At 33.6% G+C, this 19,244-nt stretch overlaps 3 protein-coding genes across 4 annotated transcripts in view; 2 read left to right on the forward strand and 1 right to left on the reverse strand.

Annotated features, from left to right (window-relative positions):
- Positions 1–1,939, forward strand: part of LOC123317292 — an 82,331-nt gene extending 80,392 nt beyond the window's left edge. For both annotated transcript variants that reach the window (XM_044903742.1, XM_044903743.1), the window contains exon 5: positions 1,266–1,939. In XM_044903742.1, the coding sequence (XP_044759677.1) occupies positions 1,266–1,458 (193 nt within the window). In that variant the 3' untranslated portion in view covers positions 1,459–1,939. The remainder of the gene's footprint in view (positions 1–1,265) is intronic.
- A 3,613-nt stretch (positions 1,940–5,552) lies between these two features.
- Positions 5,553–19,148, reverse strand: LOC123316804 (dynein regulatory complex subunit 2-like). Its single transcript, XM_044903035.1, has 6 exons — positions 19,008–19,148; positions 15,890–16,142; positions 15,565–15,800; positions 9,155–9,352; positions 6,295–6,750; positions 5,553–6,187 (listed from the first exon to the last, which is right to left on the reverse strand). Exons 1-6 carry the CDS (start codon positions 19,146–19,148, stop codon positions 5,597–5,599), a joined length of 1,875 nt encoding a protein of 624 aa, XP_044758970.1. The 3' UTR covers positions 5,553–5,596.
- On the forward strand, positions 11,846–14,707 carry LOC123317023 (odorant-binding protein 59a). The gene is made up of 5 exons (XM_044903370.1): positions 11,846–12,001; positions 12,067–12,241; positions 13,765–13,946; positions 14,246–14,372; positions 14,439–14,707. Exons 1-5 carry the CDS (start codon positions 11,954–11,956, stop codon positions 14,549–14,551), a joined length of 645 nt encoding a protein of 214 aa, XP_044759305.1. The 5' UTR covers positions 11,846–11,953; the 3' UTR covers positions 14,552–14,707.
- Positions 19,149–19,244: the final 96 nt, after the last annotated feature.

Here is a 19,244-nt window from a genome sequence, read left to right on the forward strand (position 1 = left end):
AATATAAATTCCGATTGGTTTTCTGGTTCCTAAGGAATTAAAAAATTGCTTTAGAATAAAGCTACATCTGTGACACTTCACATCTGTGGATCATTGAACAGAGTTGTAGTATTCAGCCAAAGTGCGCAATTTATCAATTTTCACAGAAAGTGATTGAATAAAGAGACAGGGTTTCAGGAAGTGCTATTTAGAATTCAGGTCCGCTCATTCAAATAGTTATACCCTGATATTCTAAAATCCACAATACATCAGACGGTACCGAACATATTCAATGTAAGAGAATGTTTCATCTGAATCCAAACGACTTATATTTCAGCTGAATGTTTCAACAATCAGAAAGATTGTGAATGAAGGAGATGACGAAGAATTTCCTTCTATTGGGAGACCCAAAAAAGTGGTGGCATTTAAGAATTTTATGTTTGAGTGAATTAATGCGAAAAGTTTACTACAGGATTTTCGATGAATGTCATCGTAGAATAAGTTGCCGAAAATTGATTTTTCTATGTTTTATTTGACTTGTCCTATACATTGAAAATGTCTTAAGGTACCAATAAATACCTAATTATTATTATTATTTCAATGTATTGATATGACCAGCCACAAATACGCGCCAGTTGTCCTGTTAATTGTTTATTCATGTGAAATTGTGACTTGAAACTTCCTTTAATTCCTTTTACTTATATTGATGCAAGATGATTTTTGTTGAAGAATTCAGCATTCTTGTAATTATCTGTTAATTCCTTCGGGAGATACCCATTCCCAACCACTGCATCATATGCATGTCATCTTCGGGTTAATATTTTTGAAATCTACAACTAATCTACAACTCATGTAACGTATTCAAACTTTAGACAAAGAAGATAACAAACATTAACTCTCCTCAAGCTAGTGCATATTATGATTTTATACTGATCTCTTGTTTTTTCAATGCAATTAACTGGATTTGGTATGCCTTCAATCAGTTTGTATAAACTTCAATTATGTTCGTCACATATTTTCCGAAGAGATTCGACATTGTGATAAAATACGTAATAACAGAAACTTCTACGTAGAACGGGCAACATAGCGTTGATTTTAAACCCAAAAATGTTTTGACAAGCTTCATAACCCCACATTTTCGTACTATATAGAGTGAAATGTGTCAAATTTTCATGACCAACCGAGTGCTAAAATAAAAGTGAATGGAGTATACTTAATATTTGTACGAGTCAAAGACTCGCCCTGTATAGTTTTTATAGTATTCACTAATATTATTTGTTGTTCAGTTTCAGGGCCTGTCTGAAACTAGTGGGCACCAGTGATGCCAACATGGTTGGAAAACTCTTCTTCAACATCGTACAAACCCAGTGCTTCATCATTAAATACAAGAAAAAATGCATCAAGAGGTCATGGTGGGGCAAATGTGAAAAACACAAATTCATCAAACATGCAATACTCAGAGATAACTTACCTTATTGAATTTAGACATCAGTCTATTCGATTCCTAAATAAAAATAAGCATCCATAAGTCAGATGTGATCAGAATCTCAATATGAGATGATACTTCGACATAGTTGTATAAATTCGGACAATGTACTTAAATTCTTGAGAAAACAGAGCTATCTTTCGATTAACTATCAATTTGTTGAGCAGTTTTCAGAATTCGTAAATAAAACAGATTGTTAATTTTAATTCGCTAGTCAAATATGATTTTTCAACGAGAAGTTGTTCCCAGTATTTTTTTTTAATTGTCAATATCTATACTCAATTTGAAGAAATTTTTATTTTAATAACTGCTTCAAGGAAAAATTCACAAAAATTGTAGATAACTTCTGTGAGCCATCCTAATTATGTGTAATTTATTTATTTTTCGATTGTGATTTTAATCAATTCAAAATTGATTATTTTGTTATGAAAGTTGTTAGGATTTATTTTCAAATAAATGATTGTTTAGAAAGTATTGAACAGTTGTTAATTATTCAGTGAACCTCCAATATCAAAGTTAAAATAAGTATGAAAAGTACATTTTCAGGCTGTCATCAATAATTTCATTGACTTCAAGAATAGAAAAATGCAGTAGAGAAGAAGATACACCTCTACAAGGTTAGTCTCTGACTCGTACAAATATCTTAACATTAGAGTCTTGAAATCAAAAGAAACATTTTATCCCGTACTTTTTTTCTGATTCGGTCCTGATAAAAAGATATAGCTGTTTTAAGTTTTCATAATGAGCTGTACCACCCCTGGAAAAACAAAATTATCTGCAGAATAATTAGCTAAATATCTACACATCTTTGGATCGTTTAGAAAGTACCCAATTTTTCGAATTTCACAGATATTTTTTATTTTTGAAACTCAAATTACACAAAAAAGGCGCATTTTACGAGAAAACATGAGGAATACTATTGTACAAAACATTCAAATAGTCATTAGATAGCGTCCAACACAAGAGTTGGGTTGTTTGAATTTTTGGTATTTTTATGGCACGTAACAGTCATAATGAGAAAACTGAAAGATTGTATGATATCTTAGTTTCGAAAAAGATTCATAAAATAAATGAAAAACTATATTCCGAAATTCATTTAATTCGATGAAACCGTTTCTGAGATGGAAGTGAATATATTTTTTTAGGGTTTTTCATCAGCCTGTATCTTCTGAACGGAGCCGATTCGGAAAAAATGGTAAAGGAAAAAAGTGTTCTCAAGAATCTACTGTTGAAATATTTGTACAAATCAAAGACTCACCCTGTATATTGGAAATTAAAAACAAAATTGAAACTATCATAGACAGTTGAACTATATAAAAAAAAATTCAAAACCTGTGGATGCTCTTCATGGAAATATTTATCTTTAGATTCAGAACATTTAAATCTTTTAGTACTGTGAGTATTGAATGCATAATTTTAACAGATATTGTTCTGAATAAAATTTTCTCCATAACTTTGTCATATTCTTTAATATTCATTGGATTATTTCCTTCGTTTTGAATTTTTTTCAACGTTTCGGTCTAAGCATTCATACACGCTTCTTTCACAGTATCAGTTTATAGGAAAAATGGAAAGATTCAACCAATATAATAATGTTGATCTAAAGATGAATGGAAACACGTAAATTATCCGGAATGTGACGTGTAATTGAAGACCTGAAATCTTTCCCTATAACCAAACTATCATTGTTTACACAAGATTCAGTTCCATAAATAGGTGTTAAATTTTAACTAACTGTAAATACCGGGTACTCTTCTGATGTTGGTCAAATATTTACAAGTCCACTTAGCAGATCTTTCAATATTTTACCTTAATGTCCTATCCTTAATACACCTAATGATTTCCGAAACAAGCCACTTTCTTTTTTACCAATGTTTGCTCTGTTGTAAACTTGCTCATTAACTACCTGAAGAATTCCTCAACGGAAAGCTCTGAGCTACTACTTATTTTTCTTCACTCTTCGAAGTGTTCGGCTTGATCAAAGCGGAGGGGTTATCAGTTAACAGGCAAATTGATCAGATAACTGCTAGAATTATAGAAATCGTTATTAGCTAATGAGGTAAAAGATCAAATTTAATGTGAATCCATCGCCTTGGCTTTTGATGTTCTAGGGATGTGAAAAACTGAAATCTTCTATTCAAATTCGAGAATACTAATACTTGATTTCTGCACCCACCAAGGTCAACGATGCCTATGCAAATTATTCAGTTGAAAGGATATTCTATTTCCAACAAATGATGCTCTCACTGGAGAATAACTGAGTCGTTATGTAATCAAATTGCACACTTATAACCAAGATAGTCTCTAATTTGTATGCTGAAGCAGGAACCGTTAGAAGTACCTACGTGTAGCTTTTCGAAAAATTTCACGAGTATTTAGTGCTTGCAGGTTATCGGCATGTTCTTCTCTCACCTCTGATGATATGCTTCTGATGATCTTATAATAGTTGTTGTACCTACGTGATTGTTGGAAAGACGTCCAGTATGTATAATATATTCAGGTAGGTAGTAAGTTGAAGGTTCGTTTAAGACGAGCATTTGTCTTGAGATGACAGAAATGAGTTGATCAGGGGGCAGAAATTAGTGGGTGTTGATTTCAAATCAGACAACTCCATCATGCCGTTAAGAATTAATGGTAATGATAATATAATCAATTTCTATGATATACTTACACCAAGAAAAAGTGGGAGTCCAGTCATGTTAGGGGATTATTCTCGGAATGGCAAATAAAAAGCTGTTCGCTTGTACAAGCTCGGAAAAACTTCAGTGTAGGGTTTCCAGGGGTGGCATAGCTCATGATGAAAATTTAAAATGATTATTTCCTTTTATCTAGGCCAAATAGAAAAAATGAAAGAGTGCTGACTATTTGGCCTCAAGATCTTCTGTTCAAATGCATGAACAGGTCGAAGACTCACCTTTACATATCTTTATTTTGGTATTCCAAAAGTTATCTTTTTGATATATTCAAGGTCAAAGTCACGAAAATCGCATTTTTTGCAAATACTTCACTTCTTATGTCATTTGCACCTTTGTATTCATCATAAAACTTGTAGATGATAAAATTCTCAACAACTTTCATTTCAAATATTTTTTAATAACTCTTTATCAAAAGAATATACCTATATTAACTAAACTCTACATTCTATATTGTCAAATGTTCGACAATGAAGCATTACCTACTTTGTTGATCAGGAAATTCCAATTTTTCGAGGTATATTTCATTGGTATCTGCCCTTCGAAGAATACAGTTTATTTATATACAGGGTGTACTTAGAAGTGAGGCTTTTTTTCAACAGAAGGTAGAACTGGTCAAAATGAAGCGTTTCACCAAAAATCACCTATACAAAACTTTCAAGATGACAAAGTTGAAAAAAAAACTGAAAATGATTACTGAGATAGATCCTAATACGACCCTAGACCTTTTGTTAGATGAATTATCTCTAAGCAGTGCGAAAAACCTCTGATTCGACCATGGTTTCGTTTAGGATATTGGCTCGTTCGATATTTACATGGTAATGAAAATGGAAACTTAGGATTGCCGAATTGTCCTCATTATTCTTTAGTAACTTACACGATTTTATGAAATGGCTCATTTCGATACCAACTGACAGAAGAGACTTAGGACACATGTGTAAAAAATTGAATAATACTTCAAAATCTCACCAATAAAATTCGTTTAAATTATTCAAGAATTTTTTCACAACTGGCATCACAATCTTCTTTTTCGAACATTTCAACAATCGTCGTAAAAATGGGATAAATGGGGAAACATCATAGCACTTTTTCAACATAACTAACATAAGCACTTTCAATAAACTGCCTCGATTCTCTGCTTTCTGTTTTCACCCTAAATTGCAGGATACAACAATTATGATTCTCTCAAAAGTACCTCATGCATATAATCCGATGAACTTGGTACTGAACCATTCATTGTCTAGCCATATGTTTATATTTTGTTTCGATTTTGCGATGCCGGAGTCACTTTCCACAGTCCACAGTAAATGAAATTTTGTCGAACTTCTATGGGTTGTATCTCAGCCATCTTGGATATTTTATATAGACAAGTTCTACCTTCTGTGAAAAAAAAAGCCTCACCTTTGAAAACACCCTGTGTAGTATATGTATATTTAATTCAGAATTGATCATAAGCAGTCCTCAAAGTGGCAGAAAAACTACCACGACCTGATGAGGTTACACATGAATCAGTGTCATTCCCCATATCACCTCTCCTTAAAGCAGCAGCCTCTAAAACCAGTCTCAGCATATGTTTCAACTGCTCATTCTCATACCTCAATTGATTCTTTTCCCCTTTAAGCTCTTTTATATCTACTATGACCTTACTCTTCATATCCCACAAATAATTCAACTTTTCCAAATGTCCTATTCCAACATCAAGCTCTGGAATGAAATCCAAATCTTTCTGTTCGTCTTCTTCATCCTCTTCAGTTATTTTAGACGGAGTTGACAAGAGGCTTGCTGAAGAGCTCACAGATGGCTTAGCTTGTATCAACACCTTACTTAGGTTGCTAACCTGTGGTTTATCACTGAACAAATCTTGACTTGTTGAAGATACCTTGGAACCATAGGAAACTGAAGTTTCTGGTCGAATTTTTCCAGAACGTCGTAGAAGTTTGGAGGGTGCTGATGACCTTTTGGAAGTAGCTTTCTTAGCAGGAAAAATTCTACTTATGATTTTCTTGGTATCTATCAGAATCTTAGGACCCTGAGGGAAAAAACTGATATTCAAAATGAAGCTATAGGATGTGAAATGATACCCAATGTGGGGATGATATAAATGATTAAAAATTTTATTGAAATCAGAAAGCTTACTTGAAAATGTAACTGTCCAAGATTGATCCTTGAAAACAATTTGGTTCCTTCTATAACGAAATCGTCCGTTAAGTCATCATCCTGCTCCTCCCAAGCGTCCATTTTAGCTTCTTGAACTTGCGGTAAACCGAAATAGGGATATTTCAAACCGATTTTCTTGTTCAGCCATTTGTTCAAATTTTCATTTGACGTTTCATATTTTCGGCATGCTTTGTATAAGAACAAACAATGTTCAACAGTTCTCAGAATTCTGTTCAGGTGCTCTATAGAGTTGTTGGATGTGGTAGTTAAAATTGTTATTTTCCTATTGTCGTTTTCGTTGCTTTTTTTCAGGTCTTTCCTCTTTCTTACCACTTCCATATTTTTCCTTTTTTCTTCGTTTTTCATTTGTTGAAGTTGTAGTTTTGAGTCTTCTGAAGAATTATTGAAGTGTTTCTTGAGTTGCTCTATGGAATTCTGGAAGAAAAACTCAGTTTCTGAGTACCCTTGAAGAATAAGTAGTCATGAAAAATTAGGATTGCCATTGAAAAAAATAAGATTATTCGGCTTGAAATGAAAGCATTACCCTTTTCTTCAACATTTTGAAGTGGATATTCGAAAAACCACTCTTTGCACTTGAATCAAATTTTCAGTACTGCTAGAAGGTGGGCAAAATTTGATGGGATTGATAATGGCAGCTTTGTAACCATAAGAGCTAGAAAAAAATGTACGGCACGTTTTCGACCTAGAATTTCAAAAGATGGATAATGCCCAAAACCGCATCCCCCTATCTTCTTTTGTTTTCAAGTTATAAGTGAAAACTCATTTTTCGACTGTTTAAATTTTTGCCACTATTTCGTGAAGTTTCAGTGGAATTAAAAATCAAAAATGTTACATTCTTTTTTATGTAGAATGCAGTGGCGTTGTCAAAGATTTTTTTCAGTCCGCCACTTCATTTATACAGGGTGTATTTGAAGGTGAGGCTTCTTTTCAACAGCAGGTAGAACAGGTCAAAATGAAGCGTTCCATCAAAACACCTACACAATACTTTCAAAATGACAAAGTTGAAAAAAATTTTTGAATGATTACTGAAATAGATCCTAATACGACCTTAGACCGTTTGTTAGCTGAATTATCGCAAAGCAGTGGGAAAAAACTGATTCGACCATGTGGTTTCCTTTAGGATGTTGGCTCGTTGGATAAGTATTCACGGAGCACTGAAGATTCAAACTTAGGATTACCGAATTGTTGTCATTATTTTTTAGTAACTTACACGATTTTATGAAATGGCTCATTTCGATACCAACTGAATTAGACTTAGGAACATGTGTAAAAAGTAGAAAAATACTTCAAAATCTCACCAATAAAATTCGTCTAAATTATTCAGGAATTTGGGCATCACAATCTTCTTCCTCGAACATACCGACAGTCATCGTAAAAATGGGATGAAATGGAGAAACATCATAGCACTTTTTCAACATAACTTACAAAAGCACTTTCAAGAAACTGCCTCGATTTTCTACATTTGTTTTCACCCTAAATTGCACGATACAGCAATTACGATTCTCTCAAAAGTGACCTGATGCATCTAATCCGATGAACTTGGTACTGAACCATTCATTGTCCAGCCATATGTTTATGTTCTACTTCGTTTTTGCAATGCCGGAGTCACCTTCCACAGTCCCGTACTTGAAATTCGATGAAATTTTGTCGAACTTCTAGGGGTTGTATCTCAGCCCTCTTGGATATTTATATAGACGACGTATTTTGATGAGTTCTACCTTCTGTCAAAAAGCCTCACCTTTGAAAACACCCTGTATTTATTGCAAGTATGCAAATTATTTACAGGCCCGTTTGCTCCAATATCCCTTAAAACGAGTACTTAACTAAGTGTCGTTTAAAGTTAATAGACGCTTAATTTTATTCCCAGTTGCACGACTGTGGCTCAACATAATCTTAAGTAAGGGGCCCTCAAGTTTTTATATCTAGTGATATTACAGTTTTTTATTTTGGTGCAACTTCATCCTAGTCCAATAAAGCCATTTCATTGGTTGGCCGGTTGCCGATGATCGTTGTCATTTCATTAACCTAACTTTATTGTCCTGTCACTCAGTGTCGAGGATATTATTGTAATATTATCAAAGAGTAACAATTTTTGTTGTTGAATTAGACTTTATATTGATAATGATAATCATTGTCAAATAAAAGGTACCTAAGTTTATATAAGTACAACACTTTCTTTGTAAGGTCTTGTGTGAATTTGTTTTACTAATGTTGAAGAGGAACGTGAAAAAAATGCCCTCGTCAGTACGAATACGGTGAGGTAGTGGTGGTAATTTACGAAGGGCACTGAACTTCTAAACAGAAGAAAAGAGTTTGTTGCTAACTATAGTATGAAATGTGACACAAAATTGAAAATTAAAAAAGACGGATGGCATAACAATAAAGGCAGAAGAAAAGGCTTGGTATTCAGTAATGAATTCATTCAATTTTCAAAATCCATCAAAAATGGGAAGTTATGCACCAATTCAACAAATTATTTTAGGTTAGAATCCCGCCCTTAAATATCTAAGTGGTCATTACAGGAGCGCTTAAATTTAAGGCTAGCTTTAGCCATTTAAATGTCACTTAACTGTTGGTACAACGTAATTCAAGTTAAGGGTTCATTTTGAGGGACACTTAACACTAAGTGCGTTTGGTGCAAACGGTCTTAAATATTTGAACATTGTAGTTAGCTTCCATAATACAGATAATAAACCGAAATTGGAGACGTCAATAGGGCTTTCGCTTGGCTTGGCACATATTCGGATTCGATCTTGTTAGACCAGATAAAAGGAATCCGATTGGTAATTCCTCGGCTTCGAACAACGTTTCTTCTTACCTCCAGCTTCGTTATGCGCTCCTGGTTGTCGGAGATCTCAGTGGCGCTTTCTGCGTCCAATTTGCGCAGCTCAGCCATATGGTGGCGCCTGGCATCGGTGCGTCTTACGTACTGACGGACAGATTGAGCCATCCGCCTCCATAGGGAAGCGCACGCGGCGTCCCGAATTGTGATCATGTGACGAATAGATTCCTCGTTCTGAAACAAGAGATCAATCAGAAGCATAAATGGAACAGATGTCATATTCGAGTTCAAATGTTGAATTTTATGAGAAATTAATTTTTTTGGGAATGAAGGACTTTTTCGCTCTTGAGAAGACGTTTCACTTCATTTAAAGCCTCCTCAGGGCTCTGCACTTGAATGAGACAAAAACAAAAGTACTAGATCAGAAATAGAATTTCAAATTGAAGGTTTCAAAAGTGATGAAGAATTATGGATAGGAAAAAGCCTGGAATACTTTGTATAAGTCATGAAAGAAAGCCATGTAATCTTGATTTGAGCCTGGTTTTGAGAAGAATGACGAAAGATGTAGAGATCCCATAGGAGGGAAAAAAGATAACTGCAATATCTTGCCCACATCATGAGTGGTCTGAAAAAAAAATCGATGCCACAAGATCAATTAGAAGGGGAAAATATCCTGCCTCAGTAAATAGGTTGATCTTACGTAGTTTAACCCTTTCAAGGTCGTAGCTTCCAAGGTCCAATGATGATAGCCAAAGCCAACCTTCAAAATTGAAATGATACATGAAGAAAAAGACGAATAAAAATACTGTTACTAGTGACCTAGTGGGTCCCTGTCTGTCCCAGTACATTCCCAGTAAGTTCTAGAAGCATCAAGGAATTCACCTGCCATTAAAAAGGAGACGACTAGATTCGTGATGAATGAATGAACATTTGGCGATTCAGAGATAAATTTATATGAATAATGATCTTTCGAAACTCTTTAGGTTTTTCACTCCCAGTCTCTGGAACAAAATCAATAAAAGAAATGAAATAATCGATTTGCTCCTGCGTAAATCCTTGCACTAATTTGTCAGGACAAAATTGTTGCCTGACAATGAACGATAAATGGAACTTTTAAATGATAACTCCTTCCTCAGATGATCAGATGAATTCTTAAAAATATTCTGAATTGTAGTTTCTCAATTTACGCAGGAACAAATCGATTATTTAAATTTTTTTCTATTGATTTTGTTTCAGAGACTGGGAGTGAAAACCCTCAAAAGTTTCAGAAGATGCAGAGTCCACCCAGATTGAATATCAATCGATATATGAATATTGAATAATGATGCAATATAAATTCCTGCCTATGTAAATAGTGAAAATAAATTAGTGATTAACCGAAAATGTAATAATACAGTTGAAACAATAAATTATTATTAATATTGAAAATGCAATAATTGAAACAATAAAAATTATCTTAAAAGACTGGTTCAAGGATGAATGAAATAGATTTCCAATGATGAAAGAAAGCATAAAAATAAATAGAAATAATTAATGACATATACACAATCTATGGGGTTAATTTTGTTCACCTAGAGACGTTACAGTGATGCATGAGAAAGCAATTCATCCAAAACATGTCACTGTTTTGAGTGCATTTTGTTTTAGGGGATCTTGAATGTAATTTTAAGATAAATAATAAAATGAAAGAAATCTAATGCGCTGATAAGTACCATAAATATATCGTATAAAATATGGGGGTAATATTAAATTAATGGATATAACTGTATTTAAAAAAAATACCTATTGAAGCATTCAAAAGATATCTTCGAATAAAAAAGATAAAACTGTAAATTCTCGAAGAAAATACTGACTACCAATGGATGCTGGACAATACTAGACTACAATTTATTTTTCTTTCAAATTCTAAACTTCTCATTTTCTCAGGACAGAAAACATAAAGAATTATCTTTAATTCATATATGTATATCTTTACTTGAGACTATACAGGGTGTAACATAAGTAGGTTAAAATATTCGAGTGATGTATATCCGAAACCAAGCATTTCCAGACACAAGTTTATACAAGGTGAGTCTTTGGCCACGGCCCCCCCTAAGATTCTGATCGACACCGTTAGAGAAATTTTTCTTTCAGTAAAACTAATCGTAGATGATATTTTGCCCCCCCTGAGAAAAATTTCTGCGGGCGCCCATGTAGGTAATTTTGTTTTTCCACTATGAAAACTTGAAATGGCCATTAATTTTTATCAGGGCAGAAGCGGAAAAAATGGTAGATATAGGAAAAAAGTGTTTATTTTGTCCTCAAGAATCTACTGCTGAAATATTTGTACGAGTTGAAGACTCACCCTGATATGCTTTTTTGTCTTAAAATGCTCTCAGGAATACGCCACTTGCCACTTGAATATTTTAACGTATTTATGTTGCACCCGGTATATCAAAAAAACATTCAGATTTTCCTATGATTATATCTCATAAAATGATTATTCTGAAGAATTCATTTCTAGATTTCCTAGAAATAATGACAATGATTACTAATAAATATAATAACCCTCAATTATTCCATCGCCTGACATTTTCTAAAGAGGACTGTAATCAAAACTCCAACAATATGCCAAAGGATGTGAATATGGAATAAAATGTGCTTCGAATAGAAAATGATTGACAAATTGTTGGATCTATTCTCGTTTTCATTATTCAGTGAATTCCTATTTAGCTTATTTGGATAATCAGCCTTATTTCCTTCAATTGAAATGATTCTCGCAATGAAGAGTTGATAAAAAGAATGGCAGCATCCTGTTGTTGCAGTTGACATATTGAAAGTTGTGCAGCGAACGAAATGAAAGTCTATATACTTTTTATATTTTCTTGTTTCATACATGCAGAAGTAAGTTTTATAACCAATATCTCCTATTTTATTGTTTAGTGATATATTACCTACTTATTTTTAAGGCACTGGAATGTGGTATAAAAGCGTTGGTCGACAACTCTATGAAGAGAGCCATCACAAATTGCCTTAGTAAAAATATGACCTTAAATGATATTTATGATTTCTCAGCAAATTCACCGAAAGAAAACGAAGCTCCCTTGAAAAATAAAGAAGATGAAGGAATCAAAAGGAATGCAAGTGAGCAAACCACTATTTTATAAAACAAAACTTATTTCGACGTCCAATTGGTTTCTTCTTTTTTCTTTTCAAGGAAATTGAAGAAAATTGTTTTTATTTTCATTCAATTGCTTGCATAAAAAAGTTAAGAAGGAATTCCTCGTCAAAAAATAGTCTCTGTCTTTTATTCTTTAAGCAGTCCCTGCCTATACAGGGTATATTTGAAGGTGAGGCTTTTTTCAACAGAAGGTAGGACTGATCAAAATGAAGCGTTTCACCAAAAATCACATATACAAAACTTTCAAAATGACAAAGTTGAAAAAAAAATTGAAAATGATTACTGAAATAGATCCTAATACGACCCTAGACCGTTTGTTAGCTGAATTATCTCAAAGCTCTAGGAAAAAACTTATCTCCTGATTCGACCATGTGGTTTCTTTTAGGATATTGGCTCGTTCGATATTTACGTGGTGATGAAAATGGAAACTTAGGATTGCCGAATTGTTCTAATTATTTTTCAGTAACTCACATGATTTTATGAAATGGCTCATTTCGATAGCAACTGACAGAGGAGACTTAGGCCACAAGTGTAAAAAATAGAATAATACTTCAATAACTCACCAATAAAATTCGTCTAAATTATTCGCGAATTTGTTCACAATTGGCATCACAAACATCTTGTTCGAACATTCCAACAATCGTTGTAAAAATGTGATGACTTGGGGAACATCATGGCACTTTTCAACATAACTAAGATAGCTTTTTCCAGAAACCGCCTCGCTTTCTACATTTTTTTCCCCCTAAATTGCACGATACAACAATTATGATTTTCTCAAAAGTGACCTGATGCTTCTAATCCGATAAACTTGGTACTGAACCATTCATTGTCCTGTCATAAGTTCATGTTTCGTTTGAAATTCAATGAAATTGTGGCACTTACGGGTTTTATCTCAGCCATCTTGGATATTTTATAAAGACAATTATAAGTTCCTTCATATTTTCTCGTATAATGCTCCGTTTTCGAGTAATTTGATGTTCAAAAATTAACAAGTATTATCTATGAAATTTTAAAAATTGCGGGTGCTTTGGCTGAATACTTAAACCTCTGTTTAAAAGATCCATAGATGTGTAGTCTCACAGATTTAACTAATTATTCTGACAGTAATTTGGTTTTCCTAGAGGGTGCACAGCTTATTATGCGGAAATTCAAAATGGCCACATCTTTTTATCAGGGCCGGATCGGACAAATGGTAGGATTGGAAAAAAGTGTTTATTTTTATCACAAGTCTACTGTTAAAATATTTGTACGAGTCAAAAACTCGCCTTCTATAGCTTATATTACAATTATAAGGATATACTTATTTCATATCAACAAACACCTTACAGAATTTCAAATATAAAATTATGCCCCTACCCCCAGTCCCCCCAAAATCACTCCTGGAACCGCCACTGCGTGAAACAGAGCAGTGTCTGTCTGTCTGTTCATATTTCGAGTGGAAGTCACTGAAATTATACTTATCCTCGTTAATCTGCCTATATTGTAGCTTCTTCAAATGAAACCAAAATCAGAAAAACAAGATCCACCAGGACAACGAAGTTTGATCGTCAAGTCTCTGAAATAACTACCACAAACCAACCAGAAACGGAAACAGACCAAACAACAGTAGAAACTTTTTCACAGCAAGAAAATTGTATTCTGCAATGCATTCTATCCAGAATGAACTTGGTGAGTGAAAATTATAAGAATCAATAAATGAAAAGCGTCGCACGTATAACAATTTAATTGCAGAGTAAAATTTAGACATAATATTCAGAGGAAACTTCTTCGTTGTCATCAAATGAAAATTATTATTCTTGTTTTCTTCCCGTTTTCATGTATATTATCGAGAAAAATTGATGGAACACGCAAAAAATGGTGAAAGGCAAAATTTAGATTCAATAAACGTTTTCTATAACATTGAAATCTCGTGTTTTTTCGGACTGAGATATAAAAGATGAATGACATTATTTTCCTCACTTGTGTAGACAAACCAGAAAGGCTTACCTGATCAAGAAAAAATCACGAATCTGCTCACAAAACACTCTAGAGGAAGGGAATTGATGGACTTCTTGAAGGATACAACAGAAAACTGTTTCCGGAAGCTTAAGGAAGGTAGGAAGGAGATTTTCGAGCGAAAAGTAGGAAATGCTCTCCTATACCTACATATTTTTTCCTCAGATTCATCAAAAGATTCCTGCGATTATTCAGTAGAACTGATCAGATGCATGGCAAACGAAGGAAAGTTCAACTGTGGAGATTGGCCAGCTGGGGATATATCCCTCTTTAACTGAAGCTTCATATAAAAAATTTCCCTAATACAGTTGTTATTATATATTCATTCATAAAGCCATTCAATATTTCTTTAAATTGTATGAAAATTGACCGTATGTGTTTGTTATTTATATGATATTCATGGGATTGTGGAAAAATAAAATTATTGAATTTGTTATTGTTGTTCATACTTCACAGAAAAATATTCTGACTTGTTCATTTTCCTGATGAAATCATTTTGTGGATTTTAGTGACAAATATTATAATTTCACAATATACAGGGTATCTGTAAACAAATGCGAAGGACTTAGGGAGATGATTTCTCGATGAAAAGAAGTATAAATTTTTTTCGAAATCGAAATTAAATTAAAAAAATTAAAATCTGTCAACTCGTCATCGCCCTCCAAATGCTGTATCTTGGAAGGGAGGTCGATTTCGAAAAGAATTTATAAAATCTACCCCTGCTTCTTTTCATGGAGGAATCATCTCCCTGAGTCTTTCACATTTGTTTACAGATACCCTGTATGTACCTGTTCTGTTCAACAAGTATTTATACAGGGTGTGGAATGTGAATGTAGATGAATATAGATGCGAAAAAATTGAGTAGTGATCCTAAAAAAATAGCGTGGATGTTCCATATAAATTCTTTTTGAGAAGCTCTTATAGAGCTCCCCCACAGATAGCACCTGTGTAGCAATTTTTAATTTTTTTCTTGCAAACCAGAAGACATAGAAATGAAATTAGGCAGACATTCTATGACAGCGAGAAGGCAATCATGAATAATGTTGGTTTGTTCCCCTATAATTGCAAGGCGTACAAAAAGCCAACTCTGAAATTAGTATCGCAAGACTTTTTTCCTGATTATACCTACCATTGAAAATTTATTTTTTTATAAATTGATTCATTTTGGACCGAAGAGGTATCTTTTGTTTTCTTGCTTTTTGAGAAACGAAATAATTTATCAATGTAATGCATTTTTGTTCTTGGCAAACAACTCTTTTGAACCCTATATGGTCTAATGAATGTAATTTTTTTGGATACTCACATTTTTTATAATTTCATAATTCCTCTTCATGAAATATTCGTAATCCTCGCGAATAGCAACTTCAGCATTTTTGCCCTGAGCAAAAATTATTGTTTTCAAATAGTCTTCATTCTCATGAGAACGTCTCTTGTATTCCTCCATATTTGATAAGTACAACTCAGTCATTTCATACCTATCTTCGTCGAACAAATTCTGTAATTCAGAGACCCAGTTCTTGTGAAAATCTAGAAAATAGAGTTTTAAATTAAGATATGAAAATATGAAAGAAAAATATGCTGATTGAAAATTGTATGTGTATGTATAATGTACCTACCTATGAATTTGTCGATGTGTACACAATGAGCTTTGAAGTTGTATGAATACTGTGATTCGGCCTCTTGCAATTCAATCAACAGATTATTGATTATCCTATTTTTTAACGTAAGAATGTAGTCCAACCATTCTTGGAGATATTTTATTTCATCCCTCATTTCCTTCACTTTTATCTTTCGGAAAAACTGGATCCAATAGGTGTTTATTTTGGCTAGATTGAGCCTGCTGAAGGCCTGTTCTTTCTTCATCTTTTTCTGAAATTTCCTTTACAATTATTTCCACATTATTATGACATTTGAAGAAGAATGCGTTTTTACATATCCAGTAACTTCTTTCGTTGAGTACTTGAGGTAGAAAATAAATATTTTACTCTCTTTAGCAGAAATGTTATTGATGACAGAATCTTTGTTTTATATCTACTTCATACCTATACTATAATAATTACATCATCATCAAATTATTAAAAATTCTTCATAATTTTATGAGGAAAGATGGTTTCCCCACTTGTTTTTTTATGGATATGAATATGGACCTATTCATTATACAGGGTGTCTGTAAACAAATGGACTTCATATTTTATTATTAGGGATTGAAAATAACAACCCGTTATGATTTTCCTTCAAAAATTGTTCTCGTGGGATAGATTTTCGAAAAATAAAATTTTCTTATGGTTTCTCATTCAATTCTGGAGAAAAAAAATCAAAATTTGGATACAGTCGATACTTTTCTCGGACTAAATAAAAACTTACAAGCAGTTCGGATTCATTCCATTTCATCGTATAAGTGTTCCATAGAATGACTACCTCCTGCTAAAATACATGCATCAACTCTGCCTTACAAAGACCGTCGTATACTGCTTGTAAGTTTTTATTTATTCCGAAAAAAGTATCGACTATATCGAAACTTTGCAAGAGACTTTTTTTCTCCAGAATTGAATGGGAAACCATAAGAGAATTTTATTTTTCGAAAATCTATCCCACGAAAACAGTTTTTGAAGGAAAATCATTAGGGGTTGATATTTTCAACCCCTAAGAATAAAGTTATGAAATGTGTGAATAACATTAACTAAGTGCTTCATATTATGTATCGTTTTGATTCAGTGTTTTTTAGAACCCGTAAAAAAAACTTCAACTGTCAACTCGTAATAGCCTTCCAAGGGTTGTGTCTTGGAAGGGAGGTCGATTGCGAAAAAAATTTATAGGAACTAGCCCCGCTTATTTTCATCGAGGAATCATCTCCCTTTGTCCTTCGCATTTGTTTACAGACACCCTGTATAATAACGAATCATGAATCATAAGTTTCTAGAGTGTATTCGTTTATAGCCCAGATAAATTAGGGTTTTGCTTCCTAAAAATTGCTAACAAGGTGGAAATGGTTCCAAACACTGAAGGCATCTAAAATATTAGTATTAAAGTGAAGTTTGCGACAATTTTCTGTCTTTTGTGAACCAGGAATGTTCGAAATTTTTGACTTTTTCGTTTCTTTGCAATTTTCGCTCAGAAGACAGCATCTGTCAAAAATTTGTTCCTGACTTCTTCTGTAGAAGTGGAAACAACTTTTCAAATGACATCAAAATGATTCAAATCTTTCAAGTGATTCAGCCACAATCGATCGCCAAAGTCATTTTCTGCAGCTCCTTCTGTGGGTGGCATGCCAGATTGAAGTTGGCTTTGGAGAGGGCCATTTTAAACAGTTGCAGCCGTCCAGTCCTTTGTTGCTGACACCTGAATTGACAGCCGCAATGCATTGTGCGCCTTAGTACTGAGTAGGAAGAAATTACCAAATTTTGACGGTCGATTGTGGCTAAACCACTTTTATGATTCAAACGATTCTGATATCATTCAAAAGGCTACTTCCTCTACCACAAAGTAAGTACAAATTTTCTGTCCGTTGCCACACTCCCCAGTGAAAATTGCGAAAAACTAAAAAAGTGCGAAAACTCCGAGGTTTCTTGGTCCCCAAAAGTTGAGCCCTAGCAGAAAATTGTCGCAAATTTCACTTTTCTCATAATTGATGTGCTTGTTAGCAATTTTTAGGAAGCACGGCTCTTTTACGACCTAATTTGCCAAGTCTTCCAACTCACTCAAGTGTAGAATTATCTATTTCTTTGAAGTGTTTTTCAATGACTTTAAAAAATCTATAAAAATCATAACATTCAGCTAAATCTCGAAACGAAAATAATCCAGGCATTGTGTTCACAGCGAAATAAAAGCTTTTCATAGCCGGCGTATAGCCTATACGCCGCTTCTCTATTTCCTGTTATCCTGATACAGAAACAGACTACGTCGGGGTAATATGGGGACCGGCTTGTTTGTTGCTCTCGAATCTCCCAAAATTCTAATTCCTAAGCAATATGAGGGGTTTTCTCACGTGAACAAAATAAATTCTTTCAGAATTCCATTATACAGTTCGAGTACTTCTCATGAATTCTGTAAATCAAAGATTCTTGTTATTTTGTTGTAAAAGCTCGGGAAAATCGATAAGACTGATGTAAAAAAATGTTACACTGCGTGTCCCACAGTTTTTTGAATGGCAATCCTAATTTTTTGATGGAAGTACCTGTAGAGAAAAAATCATCGAAGTGGTCGTCAATTTTGGCATTTTATGAAGTAATTCGAAACTTTTTAGCAAAGAGCAGAACAAATTCATTCAAAAAGCTAACTGCAATTTTGCAATAATTTTCATAGACCCCGTATTTTTTGACGGTCAGTAAAATTATACGTTATATAATTTCAGCTATACCTACAGCAATATAGGTCTGAACAAAAGCTTACCAAAATATGTATCCAATTATCTCTCAGTATTGACTATTAAATCCACTTTTTTAAATACTCAATGCTTTCAGTTAAAGAATAAATTGGAGCTATTCAAAAAAATCAAATTCAACTCGATCATACAAAAATGAGCACTGAACCTGATGTTCAAAGTTATAGGCATCTTCAATTTTTTATCCTGTGAATTTTCAGGAATTTCTGATATACATAATTGTTCTAGTATTCCTAAATACATATGGTCATCAATATATCAGCATTATCAGCATATAATATACTCCTGAAGATTTCATCCACAGAGAGAGGTGCAAACTAATATATTTCGATTCTTGAAACTTTGATACTTACAATCATCCAGGCTTTAACAAGTTGTTCTCTCCTCCTCTTGGCCTCTTCTTCCTGCTCAGCCTTATGCTGGAAATATCTAGCCCTTTCCTCATCAGACATCTTGAGCAATTTGCTTTTCTTAGATTTCTTTTTTTTACCCATCTTCCTTGGTTTTGTCACTATAACCGTCCGACTCGAAAAAAAATCTTATCAACTCTGGTTGTCCCAAACCTCTGTTAAATCGATAATTTAGATCGG

This window comes from Coccinella septempunctata, chromosome 7, assembly GCF_907165205.1.
Source record: "Coccinella septempunctata chromosome 7, icCocSept1.1, whole genome shotgun sequence".
NCBI lineage: Eukaryota > Metazoa > Arthropoda > Insecta > Coleoptera > Coccinellidae > Coccinella > Coccinella septempunctata.

What these genes read in the sequence shown, in the direction of transcription:
- LOC123317023 (XM_044903370.1), top strand. Translation starts at nt 11,954, where the DNA reads ATGAAAGTCTATATACTTTTTATATTTTCTTGTTTCATACATGCAGAA. An exon ending in CTTGTTTCATACATGCAGAA is followed by an intron (nt 12,002 to 12,066) that starts GTAAGTTTTATA and finishes CTTATTTTTAAG; the next exon opens with GCACTGGAATGTGGTATAAA. An exon ending in AGGAATCAAAAGGAATGCAA is followed by an intron (nt 12,242 to 13,764) that starts GTGAGCAAACCA and finishes CCTATATTGTAG; the next exon opens with CTTCTTCAAATGAAACCAAA.
- LOC123316804 (XM_044903035.1), bottom strand. Translation starts at nt 19,148, where the DNA reads ATGGGTAAAAAAAAGAAATCTAAGAAAAGCAAATTGCTCAAGATGTCT. An exon ending in TTGTTAAAGCCTGGATGATT is followed by an intron (nt 16,143 to 19,007) that starts GTAAGTATCAAA and finishes AGGAAATTTCAG; the next exon opens with AAAAAGATGAAGAAAGAACA. An exon ending in AGCGCATAACGAAGCTGGAG is followed by an intron (nt 6,751 to 9,154) that starts GTAAGAAGAAAC and finishes TTTTTCTTCCAG; the next exon opens with AATTCCATAGAGCAACTCAA.